This window comes from Lithobates pipiens, unplaced genomic scaffold (genome assembly GCF_037356315.1).
Source record: "Lithobates pipiens isolate NorthernLeopardFrog02 unplaced genomic scaffold, aLitPip1_a1.2 Scaffold_16, whole genome shotgun sequence".
Classification (NCBI taxonomy): Eukaryota; Metazoa; Chordata; class Amphibia; order Anura; family Ranidae; genus Lithobates; species Lithobates pipiens.
The window spans coordinates 605,523,030-605,539,046 of record NW_027507748.1 but is presented as its reverse complement, the minus strand read 5'-3'; the positions used below and the strand labels follow the sequence as shown (position 1 = coordinate 605,539,046).

The following is a 16,017-nucleotide window of genomic DNA, read 5'->3' as shown; positions in this document are numbered from 1 at the left end:
CCCCAGAAGAGATGAGGTCCTTTTCTCCAGGGCAGATGAAGTTACTGTTCCCAGGTGAGAAGGGGTCCCTGTCCCCAGGGGAGATGGGGGTCCCTGTCCCCACGTGAGAAGGGGCCCCTGTCCCCAGGGGGAGATGGAGGGGGTAAGTAATGGTGTGTGGGGGATGGGCTCCTCTCACTCACCATGACCAAGCTGCAGGCCGCGCACTCATGCATGTTGGCCTGGGCTCCATCCAGTGTGCTTGACGGGTGATCAGCATATCTCCCAGAAAGACCTTTCATCATCTGTGTATGACGGGGGAGGAGGGGGGCTAGCAGACAAGCCTGCAGTGCCCTCCGGGGGGCTCTCATAGGGCTGCACTGCATCTGTGTGCTTAAAGTTTGTTTACCAGGGAGAAGTATGCAGTGCAGGGTGGGCCGGACTCGGGGGGGCGCAGGACTCTGGCTGGGGAGAACAGACATCGGACTAAGCAGCAATGCATGGAGCAGGAGAGGGGTACTCTGAGGAGCCAGCCGAGGACACGGGTCATGCGGGGAATGCACAACTATAGAGCAGCCAGTGCGATAGTCGAGCATGGAGCTCTGCTAGTCACCCTCCACCTCCAGCCACCCATGTGCATGGTGCACTGGTACCCCTATCTGCCTATGCTGCTGCCGGCCATATGTAGAGGGGGCTGCATGGGCCCCCTGCAGCACAGGGTCCAGTTGCGGCCGCGACTGCTGCACCCCCTATAGTTACTCCCCTGGGAAGGGCGCAGCCTTCAAAACAGAACAAATTCCAATCCGGGCTGTCAGCCGTTCACTATAACTAGGGTCGCTTATCAGAAATCGTACTTCTGACTTATTGAGCCGCATCTGTTTTAAGTGTGAACCCAGCCTAAAACAGAATTCTGCACTGAGAGTAAGGCAGGCTCTACTACATTGTACAATGTTATTAGTCTAACACTAAGAACTTGCTGACAGTAGGAGAAAGCAAAGGGATAACTTCACCATGCTGCTGATTCCCCTTCCTTATCTGCTTAGCAAGCAAGTGACCAAACTGTACTGATTAACTGCAATGGAAATAAGAGATGTCACTATGACCTATGCTGGGTAGCCAAGCTGTCTAGATCCAAGACTGAAAAGAACTACACATTTTTTGGCAGGTGAAATCGTTTACTACTCTGTATTTCAACAAACAAACATCTTGATGAATACTTGACTCACGCCATTTAAAAGTACTTCAAAAGTTTGCATTTACCAATCAATTTTTCATGGGTGAATTTGTGAATAGTTTCTTCTGAACGAAAACCACATTCGCTGTTAAAAATTTGATCCTGAACTTCTGAGTTTTCATGTTACGATGATAACGAACATTGATTTGTTCCTGCCAATGAAGTTCAAATGAACTTTGTTAAATTAAATATTTCGAACAAAATTCTACTAGTGTATGGCATTAACACTAGGGCCACTATAAGCCCTTGTACACACGGTCGGACATTCCGACGGAAAGTGTCCGATCGGACCGTGTTGTCAGATAATCCGACTGTGTGTAGGCTCCATCGGACTGTTTCTGTCGGAATATCCAACGGACAAAGTTTTAGAGCTGGGCTATAAAACTTTCCGACAACATGATCCGATAGGACTTTGTCCGATTGTGTGTAGAGAATTCCAATCGGACAAAGTGCCACACATGCTCAGATCAAATTCCTAGACCAAAGCTATTGGCTACTAGCCTGAACGTAGTCCCGTCGTAACAAAATAACCTCATCATGTTACGTACAATCGGATTTTCCGACAACTTTGTCCGACCGTGTGTATGCAACACCAGTTTCAGACAAAATCCGTTGAACAAATTCCAATGGATTTTGTTGTCGGAATGTCCGACCATGTGTACAAGGGCTAAGAGGAACATAAGTTTACATCTTCCATTGTAGTAAGAAATGTATACTTTACATTAGCATTAACAGATTTTATACTTTACAAATAAAATAAATCCATATTATCTAACCACAAAATCCACACAGCTGTAGATGAGCCCCTATTTAATTTCAAAATGAAACACTAATATTTACATTAATGATTATGTAAGGAGATTACATTTTGTATTTTGTAAGAATAAGTGTTGATTTAAAAAGAAAATATTCACTGTATAGTATAAAGTACTTCTGTATGATTAGAAATAATGCCTTCTATGAAGTTGTATAGTTATCCTAATCTTGGAGCTTTACTGATGTTTAAATAAGACAGCAGCTGTGATGAAAACCCCCAGAGCGACAAACATTCCCCTCCCCTCCACATCAGATTTTTTCAACAATGAAAGCTTTTTATTTTTTTTATTTTTTTTTAAGGGCCCCTTACAGCTAAAGGTTTTAATGTCCCCACATGAAGATGTTTGCTACTGTTTTTATTGGTGTTACTTCAAATATAAGCAGCACTTTGACATGCATTGGCCAAAACAAGGTCAGGTTTGTTATTTCATCAGTCAATGCGCATTATAAGGGATTTCGATTTGAAAAAAATTGGCAATGCATGTCAAGGCCTCACAAAAACATGTCAAAAACTCACCCTCAAAAATGAACTGCAAGGTAGGTGCTGTGAATCCAGCTTTGCACTGTACAATGTATAAATATCTGTTTAAGAGCAGAATTGAGAGGGGTGTGTTCAGTGCAGGGGAAGTACAGTGATGATAGAGAGGAGACAGGTGGGTGTTGATGGTTTCAGGGCCGGTGCTGGGCTATTTTGCACCCTAGGCAAGACCAGCTACTTGCGCCCCCCCCCCCCCCCCCACACTCCAAAAATAAAAAATAAAAATGAAAACTACAATTTTAAAAACAGTAGAAAATATTAAAACATCTAAATATAAAACTGCTACTTTTTTTCATTCAGACAGCCCAATGGTGGGGGGCCTGTGTGACAGGTGGTGGTGGGGGGGCTCATGTGACAGGTGGTGGGGGGGCCGTGTGACAGGTGGTGGGGGGGTTCGTGTGACAGGTGATGGTGGAGGGCAGTGTGACAGGTGGTGGTGGGGGGGCTCATGTGACAGGTGGTGGGGGGGCCGTGTGACAGGTGGTGGGGGGGGTTCGTGTGACAGGTGATGGTGCAGGGCAGTGTGACAGGTGGTGGTGGAGGGCAGTGTGACAGGTGGTGGTGGGGGGCAGTGTGACAGGTGATGGTGGGGGGCAGTGTGACAAGTGGTGGGGGGGTTCGTGTGACAGGTGATGGTGGAGGGCAGTGTGACAGGTGATGGTGGAGGGCAGTGTGACAGGTGGTGGGGGGGGTTCGTGTGACAGGTGGTGGTGGGGGGCAATTTGACAGGTGATGGTGGGGGGCAGTGTGACAGGTGGTGGTGGGGGGCAGTGTGACAGGTGATGGTGGAGGGCAGTGTGACAGGTGGTGGTGGAGGGCAGTGTGACAGGTGGTGGTGGAGGGCAGTGTGACAGGTGGTGGTGGAGGGCAGTGTGACAGGTGGTGATGGGGGGCAGTGTGACAGGTGATGGTGGAGGGCAGTGTGACAGGTGATGGTGGAGGGCAGTGTGACAGGTGGTGGGGGGGTTCGTGTGACAGGTGATGGTGGAGGGCAGTGTGACAGGTGATGGTGGAGGGCAGTGTGACAGGTGGTGGGGGGGGTTCGTGTGACAGGTGATGGTGGGGGGCAGTGTGACAGGTGGTGGTGGGGGGCAGTGTGACAGGTGGTGGTGGAGGGCAGTGTGACAGGTGGTGGTGGGGGGCAGTGTGACAGGTGATGGTGGAGGGCAGTGTGACAGGTGGTGGTGGAGGGCAGTGTGACAGGTGTTGATGGAGGGCAGTGTGACAGGTGGTGGTGGGGGGCAGTGTGACAGGTGGTGGTGGGGGGCAGTGTGACAGGTGATGGTGGGGGGCAGAATGACAGGTGATGGTGGTGGGGTGCAGTGTGACAGGTGGTGGTGGAGGGCAGTGTGACAGGTGATGGTGGGGGGCAGTGTGACAGGTGATGGTATGGGGTGCAGTGTGACAGGTGATGGTGGTGGAGGGCAGTGTGACAGGTGGTGGTGGAGGGCAGTGTGACAGGTGATGGTGGGGGGCAGTGTGACAGGTGATGGTGGGGGGCAGTGTGACAGGTGATGGTGGGGGGCAGTGTGACAGGTGATGGTGGGGGGCAGTGTGACAGGTGGTGGTGGGGGCAGTGTGACAGGTGGTGGTGGGGGCAGTGTGACAGGTGGTGGTGGAGGGCAGTGTGACAGGTGGTGGTGGAGGGCAGTGTGACAGGTGGTGGTGGAGGGCAGTGTGACAGGTGATGGTGGGGGGCAGTGTGACAGGTGATGGTGGGGGGCAGTGTGACAGGTGATGGTGGGGGGCAGTGTGACAGGTGATGGTGGGGGGCAGTGTGACAGGTGGTGGTGGGGGCAGTGTGACAGGTGGTGGTGGGGGCAGTGTGACAGGTGATGGTGGAGGGCGGTGTGACAGGTGATGGTGGGGGGCGGTGTGACAGGTGATGGTGGGGGGCGGTGTGACAGGTGATGGTGGAGGGCAGTGTGACAGGTGATGGTGGAGGGCGGTGTGACAGGTGATGGTGGAGGGCGGTGTGACAGGTGGTGGTGGAGGGCGGTGTGACAGGTGGTGGTGGGGGGCAGTGTGACAGGTGATGGTGGGGGGCGGTGTGACAGGTGATGGTGGGGGGCGGTGTGACAGGTGATGGTGGGGGGCGGTGTGACAGGTGATGGTGGGGGGCGGTGTGACAGGTGATGGTGGGGGGCAGTGTGACAGGTGATGGTGGGGGGCAGTGTGACAGGTGATGGTGGGGGGCAGTGTGATAGGTACAAGAACTTCACTCACTGTATTGGATGTTAGTGTCAGCTTCTCAAGAGGCAGTCACGTTGGGGGGCGGTGTGACAGGTGATGGTGGGGGGCAGTGTGACAGGTGATGGTGGGGGGCGGTGTGACAGGTGATGGTGGAGGGCAGTGTGACAGGTGGTGGTGGAGGGCAGTGTGACAGGTGGTGGTGGAGGGCAGTGTGACAGGTGATGGTGGGGGGCAGTGTGACAGGTGGTGGTGGAGGGCGGTGTGACAGGTGGTGGTGGGGGGCAGTGTGACAGGTGATGGTGGGGGGCAGTGTGACAGGTGGTGGTGGAGGGCGGTGTGACAGGTGATGGTGGGGGGCAGTGTGACAGGTGATGGTGGGGGGCAGTGTGACAGGTACAAGAACTTCACTCACTGTATTGGATGTTAGTGTCAGCTTCTCAAGAGGCAGTCACGTTGCATGGAATCCTAGCTCAGCAATAAACAGCCCGTCAGAGCAGCCAATCATGGAGTCATATGCTTGTGGATACACGACCAATCGATAGCAGGGGCGGGCGTTCCGTGTGGTGGTGGGCGTGGCCAATAGCTACCAGTGTACTTTTCTGTCCCAGGGCTCAAGTCAGCGTCAAGTAGAGGCAGGAGGGTGGCGGCGAATGTATTGTCACCTGTTAACGGTTCCTGCCCCGGGACGGGACGGCCTTCCCCGTTATTGGGATGGGATTCCCACACTTCTCACGCTCCTCCCATTCAGTAAACAATGAGAAACGGCCCAAAGAGAAGGCAGGTGGGAGGGGGAGCGGAGCGCCCACAAACATGCCGCTCTCTGTGTGTGTGAGTGGAGCTGACGCGGCCGGCTTTGCTATTGTGCTGTCATTGTGCGCGCCCTCTGCATGCTGGACTATGGAGAACGAGGCACTGACAAGCTCCCAGCGCAAAGTAGGGAAACCAGCGGTCCTGGCTGAGCCCTAGGCGGTTGCCTAGTCCGCCTAGTGGTAGCACCGGCCCTGGATGGTTTCCTACATTTATCCAACCGGGGCTAGAATAATACGTTGAATTTCATGCATTGGGGCTGATCTGAGGTCTGAACTTCATGCACTAGAGCATATTGGAGGGCTGAAGGTGCATGAATTGTGCTAATCTGATGTCTGAAGTTCATGTATTAGGGTTGACTTGAGATCTGAAGTTCATGCATTGGGGCTGATCTGAGGTCTGAAGGTGCATGCATTGGGTCTGAAGGTATATACATTGGGTCTGATCTATGAACTAGTTAATATAATAATTTATGAGTTTAACTCGTTATTAGCAGTACCAAGTGCAAGAATTGAAAACTTTATGACTATGGCACTATCTTTCAGTGGCATGCCTGTAATGCCACGTACACATGACTGGACTTTTCAACAGCAAAGGTCCGACGGAACGAATTTGTCGGACAATTCGATCGTGTGTGGACTCCATCGGACCTTTGCTGTTTCAAATTTTTCAGCCAGAACTCCGTCGGACCCAGTTCCTATCCGTTCGTGTGTAGTCCAAAAACTGGACAAAACTGACAAAAACCGAAACTAGGGCAGCTATTGGCTACTGGCTATGAACTTCCTTATTCTAGTCTGGTCGTACGTCATCACGTTCGAATCCGTCTGACTTTGGTGTGATTGTGTGTGTCCAAGTCCGTTCATTCGGGAAGTCTGTCAGAACTCCACCGGACCTAGCTCATCGAAAAATCCGGTAGTGTGTACGCGGCATAAGCGGGTTGGAGATAGCTGTTGTTAGATGCTGTCTCGGACAGGTGGATAAGAGTTATTACTTTCCCAGTTCTTTGGTGGGTTTTCCTTTAGGTCTGACCCACTGATCCTATGTTATAAAAAAGGAACTTTGGTCCAGTACAGAGAGCCACCACAAGCTGAGGGATTCTGAGCCCATAAGGGAGACAGAGCCCATAAAGAGAGAGAGACGGAGAACAGCACCCGTGAGGAGCAGAAGAACGTCTCTTACCACTGCCATAACGTATATATATATATATATATATATATATATATATATATATATATATATATATATATATATATGCCATGGGTGACACAATTTATACTTTCTTTTATGTCTTTTTCATGCATATTTTTATCTACATATATATGTTATTATTTTTACTATTATCTTATTTTTCCCCCATTTTTTCTCCGTGTATTTTTCCTCCCTGTATTTTTATTCTCATTCATTCATCATTTTTTTATATATTTTTTTATTTATTTATTTTTTTCTTTAGATTCTTCATTTTTTTATTATTTCTATTTTTACCGTTTACGTACCTTAATGTATCTATGCTGCTTCCCTATTTGCTATTTTCAACCACTTCCCCACTATCATCTGTCCCCTTTCTTTCCCCCAACTCTCTCCCCCTCATACACTACTTACTCTTGCAGTCAGTATGTAGTATCTTTTTTCCCCATAGCTCGTATATTATCCCGCGCCCCCCCCCCGCCCCCCCCCCCTTCCTTTTCCTCCGCTTTATTTTTTTATTTTTTCATATATTTTATTATTCTTTTATTTTCCCATATTTTTCATATTACACATTATATCATATATATATATATATATATATATATATATATATATATATATATATATATATATATATATAATTTACCCATATATTTTAATAATAACATGTTTACATATACACATATTCCCCTCATTATTCCTGCCCATATGTTTCAAATCATTGTTTCCCCTCTCCTGTTCGTCAGTCCCCGTCTGTCTGCTCCCTTCATTTCCATCTACATCATCTCTTCCTCCACTCGTTTACCAACCCCTATAGTCTCCTCCCTTATTTTCTCTATCCACGCCCCCCTCTATCTGTATACACTTCAGTCGTACTCTAACCTCAAAGCCACGCCCCACTCTCCGCTCAGCCACGCCCCCTGCCCTAACTTCCTCTATTTAAATCTCTGCCTCTTTCCCCCTATCTGATTGGCCTGATGAAAGAGCGCGGTCGTCCTCCCACCTCGACCCGAATGCTCAGGAAACATGTCGCCCGCCGTGACGTCATAATTCCGCGACCCGCGTGTCACAGCAAACCAAGCCTCGCTTTGGAATAACATCCCCTGCGTCCACCAAGCCGGCTTCTCTTGAACAACTAACCAGTGGTAACGCCAGGAGAGGACAACAGGACACTTGCGGACCGGAATAGAAGTGACGGACTAAATCAGATGACCCCTCTTATTCTACATGCTTGCTTATTTTATGGAAAATGTGAGTGCAAAATCTCTCTGTTTTAGAATGACTTGTGAATAAACTGCTTTTTAAAAAAATCTACACGCCCCCTTCTTCTTTTTTTGTATCTCTGTAATAATCTAGGAGCCTGGTTTCAGCTCCCTGCGGTGGCAGCCCTGCGTGTTGAATTCCTACTTAAGGAACGAAAGGCATTCTCCTGGGACTTGATAACTGAAATATCTCATATGTACTATCGTTTTATATAATTTTATACAGACAGCCTCTTCTTTGAGCATTTGCGCCTTAACTTGTTGTGTGCGGGATACAGGAAGTTGCAGGTTCAGGGAGCTTTTTTTACCGTTTAGAGAGGAGCAGATTACACAGCACAAGCACTATGCTGTTTAATCTGCTTTAATGGACCAGGATCTGTATTTTTTATTTTTGTTGGGGGGGGGGTTAAAAAAAAACTTTCATTGAAGAAGCTGAAGTTAGAAACTGATTGGTTACTATATATACTTGCACCAGATTCTGTGTGCACCAGTTTTAGTAAATCTCCCTGAGTTTTTTTTTTCGTTTTTTTTTGCTATCTGTGTCCCTTTCAGGGGATTTTCTTTCACTTAATGTATCAAAACTGTAAACTAAGTCAGAGAGATAGAGGAGTGAAGAAGGACTATATACATACTGTGATGGGAGTCACTTTTGGGCGCAGGGTGACCAAGAAAATAATGAACCCTGTATCTCCCATATTAGAAATAGGAGCAGATTCATAATGCTGGGACAAATACTGTTAGGAGATGCTGATGTCAGTTCCAGCCACCTGTCTCTGTCTGCTATAATATAAATTAGTCTAGTATGACTTGTCACAGTTTCTAAGTCTTTCACTCATTGTGCTAATTAACCCTGCAATTGTATGAAGGAGTTCTGTGTTGAGATGTATGATAATGTGTATTGTATAGTCGGTGAGCTACGAGACGTGAAGTCTGTCCTAAAGGTCATGTCTCTGAGTCACCTAGGCTGTCTAAAGGATTAGAGAATTAGCTCATGTTAATTAGGTTTCTGGTTACAGGTTGTATTTTCATGCTGCTGTATATATTTGTGTGAGATCTCAAAATAAAGATTCATTCCTGTTTGACCCTCAATACAGAGCCTTGTCTCGTATTTAGGGGAAAACTATTTGTATTGGTTTCTTGTTCGGCTAGTTGGAGTGTTCAGTAGCTGCCTTTGTGTTCGGAAATGGAATGTCCTAAATGGCTTTAACCCCTTTCATACTCGGGGTGTCGTTACACATACCTGCCAACATTTTGAGATGGGAATGAGGGACACCTACTTGCAACATAGGACATGCCCCCCTGACACACCCCATTAAAGAAGAATTAACCCAAAAAAAAAGGTTAATTAAATCCACAAGGACTTTTTTGCCACTCCTATTCCTTTATATTGACTTTTAACATTTACAAATGCAGCAATTTAGAAATTAGATGAAAGGTTTAGGATAGAGAACACTTTTTGAAAGATAAAAAGTGCATTTTATATATAACTATATAGATCAGATCAGAATGAGGGACAAATGAGGAGGAAAGAGGGACAGAGGGACATTGCTCCAAATCAGTCTCTCAAAATCAGGGGCAGTTGGGAGGTATGTATATAGTAAAGCTTTACAAAAGTCCTAATGTCCCTAGGAAATATAAATGAAGGTAATACAATCATTTTGAGTCAAGAATAATGCTGAGGGGATACAATTTTTGGAGTGACCTTCCAGAAAGGTCCGTTGTCCTTGCCTCTTGGGCTGCAGAGGAGGTTGTTGTCAGGATCTGGATGTCAGACCTCTGTGGTGTTTGGCTATTATTATTATTATACACAATTTATATAGCACCAACAGTTTACGCAGCGCTTTACAATGTATAGGGAGGGGGACAACACAGCTCGGGACAGTTGTTATGTGGGTGTGGGATAGGCTTCCCTGAATAAATGAGTTTTCAAGGATCTCCTTAAGGTGGACAGGGTAGGGGCTGATCTGACAGACTGGGGCAGGGAGTTCCAGAGGATGGGAGAGGCTCCGGAGAAGTCTTGAAGGCGGGCATGGGAGGAGGTAACAAGGGAGCTAGAAAGCAGGAGGTCTTGGGAGGACCGGAGGGGACGATTTGGGCAATATCTGCAGATGAGGTTGGTGATGTAGATGGGAGCGATGTTGTGGATGGCTTTGTATGTTATGGTTAGCATTTTGAATTTTACACTGTGGAGTAGGGGAAGCCAGTGAAGGGATTGGCAGAGAGGGGAGGCAGTCACGGATCGATTAGTGAGGTGTATTAGCCTAGCAGCAGAATTCATAATAGACTGAAGGGGGGATAGCCTGCTTAAGGGTAGACCATTAAGGAGAGAGTTGCAGTAGTCAAGGTGGGAAATAATCAATTAATGGTGAAGTCATAAGGGGTCGTGAAGGAGGAAATATAACAAGCTCAGTTTTAGAAAGTTTGAGTTTGAGGAAGTGGTGTGACATCCATACTGATATGTCATTCAGTAAGTTTGAGATCTGTGAGGAGATCAAGGGGTTGAGTTGAGGAATGGAGAAATAGATCTGGGTGTCGTCAGCATAGAGGTGGTATTGGAAACCATCGGAGGTTATCAACTGGCCCAGGGAAGAGGTATAGAGCGAAAATAGGAGGGGCCCAAGGACGGAACCTTGGGGTACCCCAACAGAAAGAGGAAGGGGAGCAGAGGAGATGGAGTTGTAAGTGACATTGAAAGTTCACTGAGATAGTAGGAGAACCAGGATAAAGCAGAATCGCAGAGGCCAAGGGAGTGTAATTTGCTGAGGAGGAGCAGATGGTCAACTGTGTCAAAGGCAGCAGAGAGGTCTAAAAGTATGAGTATGGAGTAGTGGTCATTGGTTTTAGCAGTTAGTAGGTCATTGGTGAGTTTTAGTAGGGCAGTTTCAGTAGAATGCTGTGGGCGGAAACCAGACTGTAGGGGGTCGTTCATGAGGTTGTTCATGAGGTAGCGACTCATTTGGTCATGGACAAGGCGTTCGATGAGCTTAGAGGGGAGCAGGGAGATGGGTCTTAAGTTATTCAAACAGGTGAGGTCTAATTAATAAGGGTTTTTTGAGTATGGGGGTAACCAGTGCGTGTTTGAGAGGGGAAGGAAAGGTGCCAGAGGAGAGGAAGAGTTTGAAGATCTTGGTTAGGGAGTTGAGGATAGAGTGGGAAGGTGGTCGCAGTAATTGTGAGGGGACAGGGTCCAGGGAACAGGTAGTGAGGTGGGCCATGGAGAGGAGTTTATCAACTTCATCTGTGGTAACTGGGCAAAAAGAGGAGAGTATTGAGTGTGGTGTTGGACCTGTTGTGTTGGGTAGGGGAGGAAGTTGAATGTCTATAGCTATAGCTCATGTCACTGTGCCATCTTAGATGCTAGACAGCTCCCTGTTGATTACTCTTCCACTTGATCCCAATCTGCAACCACATGCGTATTTTGTAGCACTGATCACTGTATTAATGTCACTGTTTCCCACAAAGTGTAAAAAGTGTCAGTAAGTGTCAAATTGTATGCCACAATATTGCCATCTCGCTATACGTTGCTGATCGCCACCATTACTAGTATAAAAAAAAATGAAATAAAAATTCCAGTATATATGTCATAGTTTGTAGACTCTATAACTTTTGCGCACACCAATCAATATACGCTTATTGGGATTTTATTTTACTGAAAATATGTTGCAGAATACATATTGGCCTAAATTTATTAAAATAAATTCGATTTTTTATTTTTTTTATTGGATATGTTTTATGGCAGAAAGTAAAAAAAAACGCAGAGGTGATTAAATACCACCTAAAGAAAGCTCTATATGTGGAGAAAAAGGCTATAAATGTAATTTATGTACAGCATTGCATGCCAGTGCAATTGTCAGTTAGCCTCTGTTCACACTAGATGAGGTGCAAATTCACTGTGGATACTGCGCTGCATCAAAATTGCAACCCATTCATGGAACTGATTGCGGAGTGTATGTCGAAATCGGTTTGAAAAACGCAGTGCGATTTGCAGATTCAGGGTGCATGGGTGTGAACACCCATGCAATCTGTTTGGGGTTGTGGACAAAAAAAAGGGTCTTGCACACGTTTGACTCAAAGCACACCCCAGAAACACGGCATGTAATTCGCACAGGAGTGTGCTGTGTTTCCTGTGCGAATTACATGCGGTGTCCCTCATTGCATTAGTGTGAACCCGGGCTTAAAGTAACACAGTGCTGTATTGCAAGAAATGGCCTAGTCATGGGGGGGGGGGGGGGGATGGGTAAACCTTTTAGAGGGCAAGTGGTTAAACTGGATATATTGCATTTTTTTGCCTTAAGATTCACTTTAGTGCATTTCTTTGCTGAAATTTTGCTCTTAATCATAAACGTTTGCACTAATATTGTGTGACATGAAAAAAAATTGGAACTACTGCTAATTTTATTCTCAGGTGGCTGCTTTAAAAAAAAAAAAAAAAAAAGTATGATGTTTTAGGTGGTTTACGTAATCTTCAGACCTAAAATGATAATTTTTTTTAGCATTCGCAAACAAAAATGCAACTCCGGCAGTGCAAGGGTTAAATGCTCTTCCCTTTCTGCTTGCGATGTTGTGTGTATTGATTCCTCAGTTTACTGGGGTGAGGGTGGAGGCTGACTTAGAGAGCTCTGTGTGTGTGCAGGGCTGGAGGGGGAGACATGCTGCATGCCGTCACTGTATAGAGCTGCTTCCCCTGTGTGAGGCTCACAGGAATCCCATAACATAAAAGAGCAGCGCTCAGCCGTCACGTGACCAAACAACGCCGCGCTGACCTCTCACGTGAAGCAGGTGACCTGTGACAGCTGACACTTCCGGGAAGATGGGCGGCTTGGAGAAGAGTTTTCTCTGTTTTGGCTCCTAGATTGGGGGCTGTCGGGGGCCCCGGGCTGAGGAGCGGGACGAGTGCAGCTCGCTTGGCCGGAGTGGCGGTGACCGGAGCGGTGTGTGGAGGGCTGTGGCTGCTGAAGGGAAGAGGAGAGCCGACAGCCGGCCTAATGACAGTCTGTGCACAGGTGAGAGACATAATGGGGTGTACAGCTGGCTGGGTACAATGCAATATACAGTGCCTTGAAAAAGTATTCATACCCCATCATTTTTCTAATTTTGTCATGTTACAACCAACAACGTAAATGTATTTTATTGGATTTAATGTGATAGACCAACACAAAGTGGCACATAATTGTGAAGTGGGAGGAAGAGGATAAATTGTTTTCAATGTTTTATATTTCTATATATATTATATTTTAGAGCTGCATGATTCTGGCCAAAATGAGAATCACAATTTTATTTTTTTTGCTTAGAATAAAAAGATCACGATTCTCGCGATTGTAAAATCTTTCACATTATACATTAAAAAAAAAAAAATATATAATGTATGTGTTTGGGGGTTCTAAGTAATTTTCTAGCAAAAAAAAAAAAAAAATGATTTTAACTTGAAACCAACAAATGTCAGAAAATGTTTAGTGTTTAAAGAGGAGGGCCGGTTATACAAAAAAAAAAAAAAAAAAAAAAAAGTCAGCAGCTGCAAACACTGCAGCTGCTGACTTAATCAACACACTCACCTGTCCAGGGTGCCCGCGATGTCGGCCGCCCGAGGCCGACCCGTCCCTCGGCTCTCGGGTCCCCGGTGCTGCCATTCCTTGTAAGGGAAACAGGCAGTGGAGTCTTACGGCTTCACTGCCCGTTTCCTACTGCGCATGCGCGAGTCCCGCAGCTACTGCGCATGCGCGAGTCCCGCAGCGCTTTCTGAATGGGACGCGCTGTGTTCTGAACACACAGTTCCCAGAACGCAGCGCGACTCATTACCCAGAAGACGCCGCGACGAAGACAGAAGATCTCCGCGGAGGAGGAAGAGGAAGATTAGGAGAAAGTGCCTAGCAACAGGCATTTCTGGTAAGTAAAAAAAAAAAAAATTTTATATTTATATTTTTTTGTAATTTTTAATATTGTTTTTGTTTTCAGGGTGGCCCTCCACTTTAAGTGGTTTAAACTTTTTTTTTTATTTTTTTTTTTTTTCACTTTTACACAGAAGTCTATTCTATTGACAAATTGTTACAGTTTTTATACTTAAGTTCAACTGATAAAGAATGTTTTGATTGTTGGCAGACTGCCCAGTTTTTCCTCTTCCTTTCGTTTGATGGCTGTGGCTTCAGAAGAGCAGAGAGAATTCTTTGCATAGAAAGAATTGTGAAACACTTCAGTCAAGATCGCAATAACAATTCTTGGCGATTTAATTGTGCAGCTCTAAAAAGAAATAAAAAAAAAAAAAAAAAAAAATATTCTCTCTACAAATAAATATTTGAAAGTGCGGAGTGCATTTGTATTCATCCCCCCTTTTGCTCTGATACCAGTAACTACTAAAATCTAGTGGAACCAATTGCCTTCAGAAGTCACCTAATTAGTAAATGGAGTCCACCTGTGTGTAATTTATTCTCTGTATAAATACAGCTGTTCTGTGAGGCCCTCAGAGGTTTGTTGGAGAACATTAGTGAGCAACAACTGCAAACCTACCAAGACATGGCCGTCCACTTAAACTGACAGGTCGGTCAAGGAGAGCATTATTCAGAGAAGCAGCAAGAAGCCCATGGTAACTCTGGAGGAACTGCAGAGATCCACAGCTCAGGTGGGAGAATCTGTCCACTGTTAGTCACGTACTCCACAAATCTGACCTTTATGGAAGAGTGGCAAGAAGAAAGCCATTGTTGATGAAAGTCATAAAAAGGCTCCTTTGCAGTTTGCTAGAAGCCATGTGGGGACACAGCAAACATGTGGAAGAAGGTGCTCTGGTCAGATGAGACCAAAATTTAACTTTTTGGCTTAAAAGCAAAATGCTATGTGTGGTAGAAAACTAACAATGCACATCACCTGAACACACCATCCCCACTGTGAAACATGGTGGTGGCAGCATCATGTTGTGGGGATGATTTTCTTCAGCAGGAACAGGGAAGCTGGTCAGAGTTGATGGGAAGATGAATGGAGCCAAATACAGGGCAATCTTAGAAGAAAACCTGTTAGTCTGCAAAAGACTTGACTGGGGCGGAGGTTCACCTTCCAACAGGACAACAACCCTAAACAGACAGAGCTACAATGGAATGGTTTAGATCAAAGCATATTCATGTGGCAGAATGGTCCAGACCTAAATCCAATTGAGAATTTGTGGCAAGAATTGAAAATTGCTGTTCAGACGCGCTCCATCCAATCTGACAGTGCTTGAGCTATTTTACAAAGAAGAATGGACAAAAAAATGTCACTCTCTAGATGTGTAAAGCTGGTAGAGACATCCCCAAAAAGACTTGCAGCTGTAATTGCAGTGAAAGGGGGTTCTACAAAACATTGACTCAGGGGGGCTGAATACAAATGCACGCCACACTTTTCACATATTTAACCACTTTCCAACCAGCCGCCGCAGTTTTAATGCGGCAGAATGGCACGGCTGGGCAAAACGACGCTATGGTGTGTTGCTTTTCCCTGTGGCCACCAGGGGCGCCCACTGCTCACCCCCCCCCCCCCCGGAGCCGTTGCGAGTGTGATCACCGCCACTCTCCCGTGATTGCTGGTGACACACAGTTTCCGGTTCTCTGAGAGAAGAGACTGTCTGTTCATGCCAACTAAATCCCAATAAGATACATTTTGTGTTTTTGGTTGTCACATGACAAAATTATTGAAAATTTTAAGGGGGTATAAATAATTTTTTAAGGCACTGTATATTATCTGCTGGGTATAGTGGTGTATGTGCATATACACCAATCAGCCTTAGCTTTATGACCACACACCTTATACTGAGTAGGTCATCCTTTTGTCGCCAGAACATCCCCGGACCCATCGAGGTATGGATGCCACAAGACTTCTGAAGGTATGCTGCGCTATCTGGCGCCAAGCCATTAGTAGCAGATCCTATAAGCCCTGGTTAACACCAGTGAGACTCGACAGTTCAAAGTCGAATGACAAGTCACAAACCCCATCACGGCAATGGCACAGTTTCAAATTGTTGCGACTCAAGTCGCAGCACCTTT

General features: G+C 46.2%; 1 protein-coding gene across 1 annotated transcript in view; it reads left to right on the top strand.

Moving 5' to 3' along the window:
- The first annotated feature begins 12,779 nt into the window (after positions 1 to 12,779).
- MICU2 (mitochondrial calcium uptake 2) overlaps positions 12,780 to 16,017 on the top strand; it is a 498,489-nt gene continuing 495,251 nt past the window's right edge. Inside the window, exon 1 of the mRNA XM_077484018.1 lies at positions 12,780 to 13,017. Coding sequence (XP_077340144.1) covers positions 13,000 to 13,017 — 18 coding nt within the window. The 5' untranslated portion in view covers positions 12,780 to 12,999. The remainder of the gene's footprint in view (positions 13,018 to 16,017) is intronic.